At 30.1% G+C, this 12,679-nt stretch overlaps 1 protein-coding gene across 1 annotated transcript in view; it reads right to left on the bottom strand.

Annotated features, from left to right (window-relative positions):
- The window catches only part of LOC106464417 (Fanconi anemia group D2 protein-like), a 159,553-nt gene that overhangs the window by 23,067 nt on the left and 123,807 nt on the right, over positions 1 to 12,679 (bottom strand). The window contains exons 28-33 of the mRNA XM_022392124.1: positions 11,689 to 11,747; positions 9,747 to 9,828; positions 7,240 to 7,356; positions 6,436 to 6,564; positions 3,630 to 3,748; positions 1,950 to 2,063 (exon numbers count right to left, since the gene is read on the bottom strand). Coding sequence (XP_022247832.1) covers positions 1,950 to 2,063; positions 3,630 to 3,748; positions 6,436 to 6,564; positions 7,240 to 7,356; positions 9,747 to 9,828; positions 11,689 to 11,747 — 620 coding nt within the window. The remainder of the gene's footprint in view (positions 1 to 1,949; positions 2,064 to 3,629; positions 3,749 to 6,435; positions 6,565 to 7,239; positions 7,357 to 9,746; positions 9,829 to 11,688; positions 11,748 to 12,679) is intronic.

Below are 12,679 nucleotides of genomic sequence, written 5' to 3'. Positions count from 1 at the left end.
CTCTCTCACTTAACCCTTTCCATATGGGTCATGTCATCACGTTTGTTAACTCGCATTTAAAATTTTATTGAACTACTACTTCACGAATTTATGTCAATAAGTTTGGTATCAAACTGTAGATCATAATTCATATTTTAGTATTTCAATTTCTTAATCTAAGAGTAAATATTAAAAAAACACAGTTAAACATCAATTTTTATGTGTCACGTGGTACGTTGAATACAGCACTGATTAAATTAGATGTTTGTGATGTCAAAATACTAAGTCTATAGTTTCATACAAATTAGGAACCCAAATTACCAATATCGACAAGCTAGAATATAAAATAAGAGCCTCTTATCTTTTCAATTTACTAAGATATTGCTCATGTAATAAATCAAACACAATGCCACCCCACCCCCTCTTTCCATTTTTGGAAATGCTCCCTTATATATATGACAAGGAATTAGTAATTATTTGTTCAAGATCATTAAGTGTAATCCAGTACATGCATAAATCCCTGAAAAATGTTTTTTATATATTTATATTCTTATAGTTATTACCACTATCCAGCATTTTATGTCATAAAAGTAAAAATGACATATTTTAGAGAATGAGTGTCATTAAGAGACTCCACTGATCACCACATCACAAAGTAAAAAAACATGGGATGAAAATAAGGCAATGTATTATATTACATTGTTTTCTGTACAGACTTGTGTATTTTGCTTCCACTTCAAACTTTATTCCCTCAGGAAACATATCAACGAGCTTAGCCAAATTTGTAATGTCTCTTGTCATATAGCTAAAAACCCAGAAAATTTGTGATAGTTAAAGAACGTTGTCTTGAAAATCTTATCTGACATAAACAGCAGCAAAACAAATAATGATGTAATGTTGTAAATCTTCTAACGTTGAGATTTAAATGTGTAAATCCCTCCAAAATGCTACAAATTATGAAAGAGGGTTGAATATCATATAACCAAAGTTGATATAAAGTCATAGTAGAATGGAATATATCAGAACTCAAGGGTATTGCCATGGATATAAGAGTGAAAAGGCCATAATGGCAGACAGAACAGACCTATAACACAAATCACAAATCTGCAAGTCACTCCACCGTAGAAACATTACCATAAACATTAACCAATCTATCATTGACATGAAACAATTGTCAGAAAAAATTTCCAAACAGAATGTGACTGTAACCACTAAAAATATTGCCTTAAAGTATATAACACCATCATGCCACTAAATACAGAACACCAAAAAATAAAAAATAAAAAATATGTCAACATTTTGATTTTACTTGGAATTTCTTAGGTAGTGTGATGCCACATAAAACTGACAGCTTCATGGAAGGGTATGTATCACATCTTTCCAATTCAAAATATTCCTACACTCAACTCATAATGATGTGTTCAGAAACAGGATTTATAATTTTCAAGAAGAGGATATTCCTTGTGCTTAATGGCATTGGGAAATAGAAATATGGATTAACATGGGGCACCAACACCATCCAGAAAGAGATATGTAGCAAGTTCTACTCCAGCTGTGGTAGGAATAGTGCTTGGTTATGCAGGGTTATTGTCAACATGCATAGTCATCAGAAAGAGCATGACTAGACTGTAGTAATAAAGTGAGGTTCCAAACTCTTTTAAATATAAAGTTCTCAACTCTCTATGAAATAATAATTATGTCATGTATAAATGATAGATACTACTATTTATATACGAGCATCAATGAAAAAAATTGTAATTTTCAAGTTCCATTTAAGTCAGTATTAAATAAGGTAGAGTGACATTACATGCTAATTTACTACAGTTTATTTAGAAAGTTAAAATATTTTCTTGCTACTTTCTTATTATTTTAATATTATAAAGATTAATTTTTTACCTAATATAAACATTTTCTAGGTCAAAGTTCAGAAATTACGTTACCATTTAAATCATACTCCTAAAATTCCTTACCGTAGTAACTCCTTTGTTCCTGTTTGTGAACCTTCTAGTGTTCCTATTCGTGTAGCTAACACCTGAAGAGTTTGTTTGTGTAACTGTCTGTTTTCTCCTTTAAGAAATCCATTCCTGATAGAGAAAAGATAATTCGTCTACATTAATTTTGGAAAAATTTCTTAACAGTGGAACAACATGCTTCATATATTATAAAACAACAATACAGCTGACTCAGACATTTTTAATTATATTCAAATATATGTAAAATTTAAATAAATTCAACTCAATTCACTCATTATGTGTTTCATCATTTGAGTGATGCTGATTCAGAAAGAGTTTAATTACTTCAGGATAGTTGACTCAGACTAAGCTTATCACTTTCATGCTACTCATTCAGACAGAGCCAGAAGCACTGAAGAGATAAAACCAGTCATTACTGTAGCTAGATATTGGATTTAACTCTGCTTATATGGATTCAGTCATTCTTATTAACCTTGTGACCACCATAAATTTTCTAGGTCTATCTTCACAAAATTTGGAAAGCTTTTAATAAACATTACATGTTGTTGTACACACATATGATTTTTTAATTAAGTATATTTACTAAAGATTTGTCTGTAAGTTTATGATGTCTTTACTGAGTCAGTCCAAGTGAAAGATGATTTTCATCTTAAAAATACAAAACAATTTATTTCATCTTACAGTTTTCAAATTTTATTTGCATAACCTCCTAAATGAATATCAGATTTTTTTTTCACTAAAAATTTCCATATGATCACGGTCAATTTGACCAACCTTGCAACCACCACATTTAAAATAATAATAAAAAAGTTGGTACATATTAAAGCAGCCCAAGATATTACTTTTTGTAGTTTCGCATGGAGCAAAGATACTTCTGGATTCTTGTGTTTGCTTTTCTGACAGGTCAGTTAAAGGGAAATTGCAAATGCAATTACGGACAAGTTCCTTTCTGTCTTCAAAGAGAAAAGATTTTTAGCTATCCTGAAGGAGTCAAGACTTATTTTTGCAGTTTCGTCCATGTTTAAATTTTGAGCCATTACATCTGCTGATTGTACGAGTCATCTTTAAATACAGATTATTTTAGTTTTGAACTTAACATATCACAATACAACCGTCCTTTCCACTTTTACAATTAGCCATTCTTCTCTTTGTCTGGCAAATAAAGTATTTTCTCTTTCATTCCACTTGTGGCTAATCACTATATCTGTCCTTGTGTATACTAGATCTTTGAATCTCTAGCTGTTGTGAGATAAAGCAACTAAGTTTATTCTTAACTTCCACAATTATGCAGTTGAGGCCAGTTTTTAATACTGAATGGCAATGAAATGGGGTAATAAAGAAATGTTGAAATTAATTTTTAAAAATCAGCATTTTTGCAGGACAGTCTAAAATGCTTAACATGGCTTAATGTGTCTACATTCGAAATAGACAATTAAAAACTTTACACATTGCAAGAGAGCTACACAAGTCCTCAATAGTTTTACTATACACTTTTCATGCTTAAGCCACTTTAGACATTTTTTACATTAAGTAGATTATATGTATAACTTAATGTCATGTTTATGTTGTTTTCTTTACTAAAAAATTCCTTCTTTTTTATATATTACTGCATGCAAAGTTTTTAATCTTTTTTTTTTACATAAGTGCTTTAGAGACTGTCCATATTTTCACACTCACCAAGATAAAATTCTGTTCAATGAATGCAGAAGAAGTTCCATACATGAAGCTAAGAGGACAGCATCTCCCGAAAACATAGTATGACCATCTAAAACACCATCATTCTCTGCTATTATAGCCTAAAAATAAATTAAAACACAATTTTAAAAACTGTAGAGAAAATACATTTAAATGAGTGTATTATTATTTATCCTCAGTATATGTAACAGTCACCATTAATCTAATTTCAGTTAATGAATATTTGCTTCAGAACATTAAATTTATTTCCACAGCAGGAGTAAGCACATGTTAAGAGGAAGAATTTCTAATCCTGATATGCCCTCACACGTTGCAATGTAAAGTGAATTCTGACATCTTTCGTATTGTTTTCAATTCTGCATGTATGATACGTACAATTGTATCAGGTTAGGTTAGTTTGTACTCTTTATGATTACATCAAACACAAAATTAAAAGATTGCTTAGCATTTTACTCTTATTTTATCTAAATTTCAAACTGTCCATAGTACTTGATTGGCTACCATTTAATGTTTTTTTATGTAATAATGATAACTTCTTTCTCAAACAGTTTATGACTAAACCATAAAGAAAATGAGACAATCTTAATCAATCACCTTCAATTAGAACAACTATATCTTAGTTACTAGATGTCCTATAGGTATAATGTATCATGACATATAAGGAAATCTGTAATGGGTTTATCTTTTAACATATCATAACATATAAAAAATAATGTGATTTGTGTAATAGAGTAGTAGTTTGTAAGTAAATATGAATTTTAACTATTTTTTAAGATATGACATTCAAACTTCAAGATAACCACCACTTGAGAAATTTGAAGTTTAGCAAGTAAACTAATTGTGATGAGCTATTTATGCCTAGTTCAGTAGGTTAACCAATCAATATAAGCTTCTCAGAAATCAAGAGAACGAATTAGAAGAAACAAAAAGGCTCAAGTTTACTCCAATAAGCATGGACTATTGTAGTGAAATAGAGCAAGTTAGCCAATGGATATGAAATACTTAAAGATGTTTAGTTATGATATATCTGACAGCTGTTCTTACTGGTATAAGCACACCATAGAAAAAATACAAACATCAGATTTTATATGGGTATTTTAAATGTCATGAAGAAACCATAAAAAAGTTTATAAAAACAATATTTTTGATTTTTCTTTATTGTGCAATTTATTTACTTATAACTCAATTCACCACCTACTAATTACTGTATACTATTGTGTAACTATTTACTCTTAATGATTAACTGACACTTTTAGCTATATGGTTGATGCAGGTCTACTGTTTTCAAAGCCAGTGTCTTAACAATAGTCTTTACCATATCTCTGCTACAAAACCTAGGTTGACTCAGGTGTATTGTTTTCAAAATGAATGTCTTAACAACAGTCTTTACCATATCTCTACTAGAAAACCTAGGTTGACTAAGGTGTACTGTTTTCAAAATGAATGTCTTAACAATAGTTTTTACCATATCTCTGCTACAAAACTCAGGTTGACTAAGGTGTACTGTTTTCAAAATGAATGTCTTAACAATAGTCTTTACCATATCTCTACTACAAAACCTAGGTTGACTAAGGTGTATTGTTTTCAAAATGAATGTCTTAACAACAGTCTTTATCATATCTCTGCTACAAAACTCAGGTTGACTAAGGTGTACTGTTTTCAAAATGAATGTCTTAACAATAGTCTTTACCATATCTCTGCTAGAAAACCTAGGTTGACTCAGGTGTATTGTTTTCAAAATGAATGTCTTAACAATAGTCTTTACCATATCTCTACTAGAAACCGAAAATTTGTTCTAGAATAGACCAAGATAAAAAGATGGAGCTGAATCTATCAATACATAAATCAAAATGTGTATGTCACCCTCATACACCCAAGAAATAGACACACTACAGTGACAAGTTGGATATTTTCCAATTGTAACTCAAAGAGCAGTACTATACTATTGTCAAACATTAATCTTGGTTAATATAAACTAACATATGCATCAGACCTTTTAAAACAAAAAATGAATGCTACTAAACTTTAGCAATATACATAGAAAATATGTTTAAAATAGTAGAGAAAGTGTAAGTATCTTCAACTCAGTCATAACTGGGGACTTAGTGTAAACAATGTTCTTACTGATTATTTAGGTTGTGCAATAAAACATTGTTGATATATTGAAAACATAATCTTTCTTCTTTATTTAAATTCCAATCTTTTTGTAAATAATGCTAAATATTTGAACGAAAAGTAAGTACACATACAGGTTGCCTACATTCTTTTCAAAATTGTTTTACATACTATCCAGACAAAATTTCTAATTATTCTCATATGAATATAATATACTGATTTCAAATTTTCTTCCTAACACTACAGGCTTAGTTTGTTTGTTTAGCACAAAACTACATAATGGGCTATATGTTCTGTGCCCACCATGGGTAATAAAACTTGATTTTTAGAGTCCTATGTTATATTTTTATTTATAAATCAATATTTTGCGTAATCTACATCAAATGTAATGAATTAGATAATTATCATCAGACAAAACTGATGCAGAATGACTTACTAAGATTATATTAAAACATACCAATAACTAACATAGCTAAGTAATATGAAGTACGACAATTTTCTTTGACTTTTCCCCCTCGTTTCAAAGTTTTTTACTTTCCTAGCTTTTTCGGGTTAGCGGCCACCCTGACAAGATGGTGTCAAAGGTATTTGACTTGCTATACAAAACTTAAACTTAACATAAACATAAGAAAATACAGATATTCATGTTTTAAAAGAGGATTTTTCTTCTTACTTGGAAAAATGCACTAGTATCTTCCAATATTTGACATAAGACTGGGAGAAGCTCCACCATTCGAGTTGTAATCTCAAGTGGTGTATACAGATCCAGATTTGAGAAACCTAATTTTTTGTCAATACGACTCTGTGGAAAATTAAGAAATATAATTGAAAAATATTACTTACTCCATTCATTTTAAATATGTTACTGAAGAGAAACATTTCAATTTTTATATAGATTAATCAACAATCACTGGTGTTTTTCTACACAAAAACAAACAAACCAACAACTTATAAACATATTCTAACCAGCAGGACACGTTACAGTATTTATTATGTGGTTTTAAACTATTCCACACTATGAAAGACACAAGTATATTGAAAATAGCCAGCAAGATTACTAACAATACTTGTGAAATGGTTCTATACTATTCCGTACCATGAGACACACATGTACAATGAAAATAGTCAGTAACATTAAGAACAATGCTTGTGCAATGGTTATAAGCTAGTCTATAAATTGAATGATATAAGTACATTGAAAACAGCCAACAAGATTAACAATGGTACTTGTGCAGTGGTTATAAGCTATTCCTTACATTGAAAATAGTCAGTAACATTAAGAACAATGCTTGTGCAATAGTTATAAACTATTCCATACCAATCTGTTACTTTTTAACACACTGAGTAATAAATAAAATATTTTGATACAGCATACAATGCATTTTTTATAGTACAGTTAAAAATATAAGAACATTTTTGGCAGTAAAACTATTACTTAAGAGTCCAATAGTTTGCAGAAAATAACTAATCAACAAACCTTAAATGCAGTTTTCCTGTTCCACTGTGAGGTCAAAAGAGAATGATCAAGTTTCCTTGTTAGGTCATCAAGCAAAAACTGAATTTCTGATGGCCCAAGTTTCAAATTACTATCATTCTGAGAAATAAAATTAAAATATAACACCTGCCTTTATAGAATCAAACCAGTGAAAGGATCAACAAATGATCTTTTTCTGTTCTTGAATATCTCTACAAATGTTATAATGTTTTATGCAGTTCTCTAAATACAATTCACTAAATCGTACTAGTCCACCATTATATCAATATCTTGATTTTCTGACTATATATTTTAGCTGTCTTTTCCTTTCATCCTTCTCTGAAGAATAAAGTGAAATAACGTAACATTTCAGAAGTTTGTATGATCATTTGAAACTGAATACTTTAACACAGAGTTAACTATCAAAGGAATACTTTGTAATTAAACAACTTGTATTTTCATATTGAAATATTTGGCATTATAAAATTTATTATATTAAAACGACAGTACACACCAGACACACATATATCTTAAGATATTTAACAGAGTACATCCACATTAAACTACAGCTGTACCTGGGAGACTTATACAAAGAGGCCTATCAGCTTGATCTACCAAGAATCTACTGAAACATAATATCTGATATCAGTAAAGTTGAATATATTTAAAGATATTTAGAAAAATAAAAGGCTCTCGACAAAAGACACAACTCACTTTCATAATCTGCAATATGTATTTATTCTCATTGTTGTATTACTAAAAAATAAGAAACTTAGTACTTTTTACAGTTCTAAGATACTTAAGAATAAGTACAAAAAGTATTGTAATCCCAAAGACACTTCCAATTTGACAATATTGTCAGGTTTTATAGGGCCACGATTTATTTACAGTTTCTGGTCAGCCACCCCTGGTTTCTACTTTAATTGGCTATTCTTGAGTTTGCCAGTTATACTCCATCCATATACTGTCCTGCCAGCTTGATCATCTCATACATATGTTTTGGTGCTCTCTCTTTTAGGAACAGTGACATGTTACTTGAGCATGTGATCATAAACTGTTCATGTATTAGTAGATCTGCCAGTCCTTCAAAACTATTTTCACACTTGGCCATGTCAGTCCATCTTGTGAAGTACGTCCATAGATGTGCCACAAACTGAATAACAGTTTCTACAGTGTCAGGTTTGACTTTTTTGAACTTCTGATGAAAACCTTCTTCAGTAAGTTCATAGCACTTCAGCAAGGCCACTTTTAACTTGTCATAGTCCATGGCATCTTCTGATGTCATAACTGCATACACTTGTATGCATACACCTGGAGAAGTGGGCTGAGACAGACTGCCCAGTCACCTTTGTCCCAGTTCTGACTTTGGTTGAATCATTCATATCTCTCCAAGAAAGCATCCATGTCATCTTTCTGTTCATAAAATTTGGGCAGCTTGGGTCAAGTGGCCTTGACCCATTGTCATTCTTGGGTCCTCCAACTTTTTGTTAGGTGAGCTTGGTAATTCTAAGTTTGTGCTCTTATTCTCTCTATTTCCAGTCTCTCCTCTCTCTCTCTTTCCTTTTCTTCTTTCATTCTTTTTTTTCCTTTCTTCCCCTCTTCTCTGCCTATGCTCTTCTCTCTCTCTCTAGGTCTTGTTTAACAAATTCTCCTAGATCACTATCTCTGAACCCAAGATGCTTACCTATCTCTATCCATTTATCAAAATCAGTCGACATGGTTATATAGTGTGATTGTAATCTCTACCCTATTTTTGCCACCACTACAATTGTGCATATATAGGCTTACTTCCACTCTCATTCACATCTTCTTCTACCACCATTTATCACTGTATAATCCTGGCTGACTCGCCAATTGGCAAGTTTTATAAAACCGTGAATATTTAGAGTAGGTGTCTGTGGCTTTTTGGCAATAAATTTCAACAATAAACAGACAGAACACAATCCACTTGTTATATTCAAAACAAGTCAAACTTATGTACAAAAATATTTATTATACTATTAGATACCATAGTTGAATCTAGAACTTTAAATAATTCTCTTTGTCATCAAAAGTCCACACAGGCTGGTTCAGTTACTTTAGAGACCAATTGAGAAGACGAATTATTATTTTCTACTCTGTTTTTTACTACACAATCTGCGATTATAACATTCTAAAAGTCGCCCCTATACACTTTTTATGGCTAAACTTACAAACACAGTCTAGATCTATATTTCTCACTAATTTTATCAAATTATCACCAACTTAACTTGTTTATATCTGCACGTATTTATAACACAACAGAAAAATTTAGAAATATGTAGCCCTCTAGTACAACAATTAAACTACACACACAACGAACAACTCATACAATGTTATGTAATGGAATTCATCATAACTATCACTTTTAAAATAATTAACTTTTAACACTCTTATTATGAAAATTAAATATTAAATAACCTAAATAATAACTCTAACTAAATAGTCTTGCATATCCAACAAATATTAAAACACGGTCCTCCAAAACATACCTCATCATTATTTGATATTTCAGGGCTAATTTTCAAACTAAGTCCATTTTGGAGAAGAACAAAAACATCCAAATCCAGTTCCCTAATATAAATACATACATATACATAAGAAATCTAAAATAGATACAAAATTAAAAATACACATTAATAACCTAGATTACATTGTGACACATTTTCCCGTATAGAATGGAGACATCTTCTTGATGGTGAAGAATTATGATAATATAATTCAGGTATTCACACTAGTCTGGGAAAATGTTGAATGGATATAAAATGATAGAAGAGACAGTAGAGTTTGGTTTGGTTGTTGTGATGTACAAGGTTACACAATGAGTCATCTGTGCTCTGCTCACCACAAGTATCAAAACCTGATTTTTAGTGCCATAAGTCTGCAGCCTTATCCTTAAGCACTGGGGGGCAGGCAGTAGAAACTTCAATATTAATAAGAACCAGTTATTAGTTTGATAGAAATGAATACTTTTATTTAATTTCTTCTGCAGAGGAATAGTTTTTATAATTAGCTAATGGAAGTCAGCCTATCTTATTGTTAAATTAGGCAAATACTGTATGGAAAAATCAAATGTAAAAATATTTTTTAAGTTAAACGTTATGGAATAATAATGAACTTGGCAGTCATAGTAAATTGTTTTACCTTGTAATTTCTTAAATTATTACACATTTCACATGCACCATAATCTAATATCACAATGTTTACAGCAGTATTATACTGAGTAAGAAAACACAAGATAATAGGCTAGAAAGGAAAGGTTTTAAAAAATAGAAATATCTAAACATTCCACCAGTATAGTTACAATTTATCAACACGTGAAACAAAGCTCCAACTAACTGGTCTTTGTACAGATTAGTTGATTATTTCTAACTCAAATAATTTGAAAACAATGAGTTTTTAAACTGGAGGTGACAAAATCTGTACAATTTAAATGACTGCATTATATATTTTACTACTACCAGGCTCCTAAAATTAACAAAATCACAAATACACCAAATGAAAGTTGGATTATTTTGTTCTTTTATTTGATGTAGAACTATTTTTCTTTCTTATATGGACTGCAAATTTCTGAACGTTTATTATGTCAGAAGCCTTTCATGAACTCATGTCTTCGACTTATCTAATTATACTATGGTGTTGTATATTTTGTATGGTATGTATTGGTAATAAAGTTTTATTCTTTTCTCTGCTTGTTTGATTATTTTTGTTAAAGTCATTATTCTTTTTTACTTTACAAAGAGCTGTTAGATGTACTTTGAAACTGTAGAGTCAATACAACAAATTTGCTCTGACATGAAATTAAAGATTATTAGAGGCATTTTTAGAAACATAATTGTACGTAATTTCTAAAAAGAGACAAAGGTAACATTTATTAAACAGTATGATAAATACTATCAATTTATTAGTTTTAACAATATATACTATTTTATGACATCATTAATCCTGTGATTGTATTATGGTTAATAAGGATACATTAATTTTGCTTTCAAGTCAATGTTTGAGGGTGAATTAACAGCACAGCATATATATTCAAATATGTCACATACAGTTTTCATTTCACTGTTAAGTGAAAAATAGTCTAAATTTAATTTAGAAAACTTTCATGGTTATCATGATTCAGCTTTTTAAGGTCTGTTTTCAGATATAGTTTTGTTTATGATTTACTGATTTTTATGAATGTAAATGCAGATATAACCTATATAGCTATTAGGTTGTACAGAGTTAAAATGTCATAAATATTAAATTCTTGACTAAGCATGATATGTGTAAATATAACAAGGCAGGAAATATTCACTAGTCAACAAATCTGAAATTAAACATTTCTCATATAAAAGTAACATTTTTTGAGTATTAAGTGCTAAATGAATATAGCAATAATTATTTAAATTAAAATCTTTATTGATCAGTACATTAAACAGTATCAGCCATTACCTGAAAAATACTCTGTATGCTGATAAGTCCACCACTTTTTCACTGGTTTTGTCTCCAGTCTATAATAATAATAATTCAAGAAATAAATTTTCACTTACATTTACAAATGTACAGAGAAATGATCTAATATTAAGCATTACTTCACCATACATTCTAATTTTTGTTTTCATATGGACCTCCTGAGCTGCTTGGACTAGAAGTATAACTTTACTTATTATCTAAGCTTCAGAAATGAATTTTGATAACCCTTTATTCTTTTCCCTCTTCTCTAATTTATTTACCACCCCTCCAAAAATTATGGAATTTAATGTAAATTACTCATTATAAGTATTACTCTGGCAAAACATAATTTTTATAGTCTTCAATCTTATTTGTTTACGGAGACATAAACTAGAAAATCAGATCCACTTGCCAAGCCCATCTGTCACATCCTCTCTTTCACAAATTGCCAAATATGCTCGCAAATAGCTCATGCATTACATAATCTGATATGGCAATGTAAGCTACATGTTTGCTGAGTGATTTACAACTTGTGTGGTGGGATTATTTGTAAAACAGAGTTGATAGAGCAATAAAACAATAAAACTTAAGTAGAAACAGTTGTATACTGTTATGAACTTTAATCCTATCGGCACGGGTACCATTTACTGCACATGAAACAAGTTTTTAGTGTCTTACATTCAAAATTTTATTAAACTACTTTTTGCTTATGTTATACCAATTATAATAGCATACAATCTTAACTAATAATCCACATTTTAATAGTATACAAGCTTTAAGTTCTTAATTCTAAAAGTAAATATATAAAAAAATACCTGAATTTCCACTAGTGTAACACACACGACAAATTTTGTCTTAACGTGTCATCATCCCTATTTTATCCATCATCCCTGAAAAATGTAAAAAATTAACATAAAATGCTTTCTGTAAAATCATTATTGACTCAAACAGACCATAATTTTTATGGCCTTCAATTTTGTTTTGTTACTAG

This window comes from Limulus polyphemus, unplaced genomic scaffold (assembly GCF_000517525.1).
Source record: "Limulus polyphemus unplaced genomic scaffold, Limulus_polyphemus-2.1.2 Scaffold1644, whole genome shotgun sequence".
Taxonomy (NCBI): Eukaryota; Metazoa; Arthropoda; class Merostomata; order Xiphosura; family Limulidae; genus Limulus; species Limulus polyphemus.
This window is presented reverse-complemented; position numbering and strand designations above follow the sequence as displayed.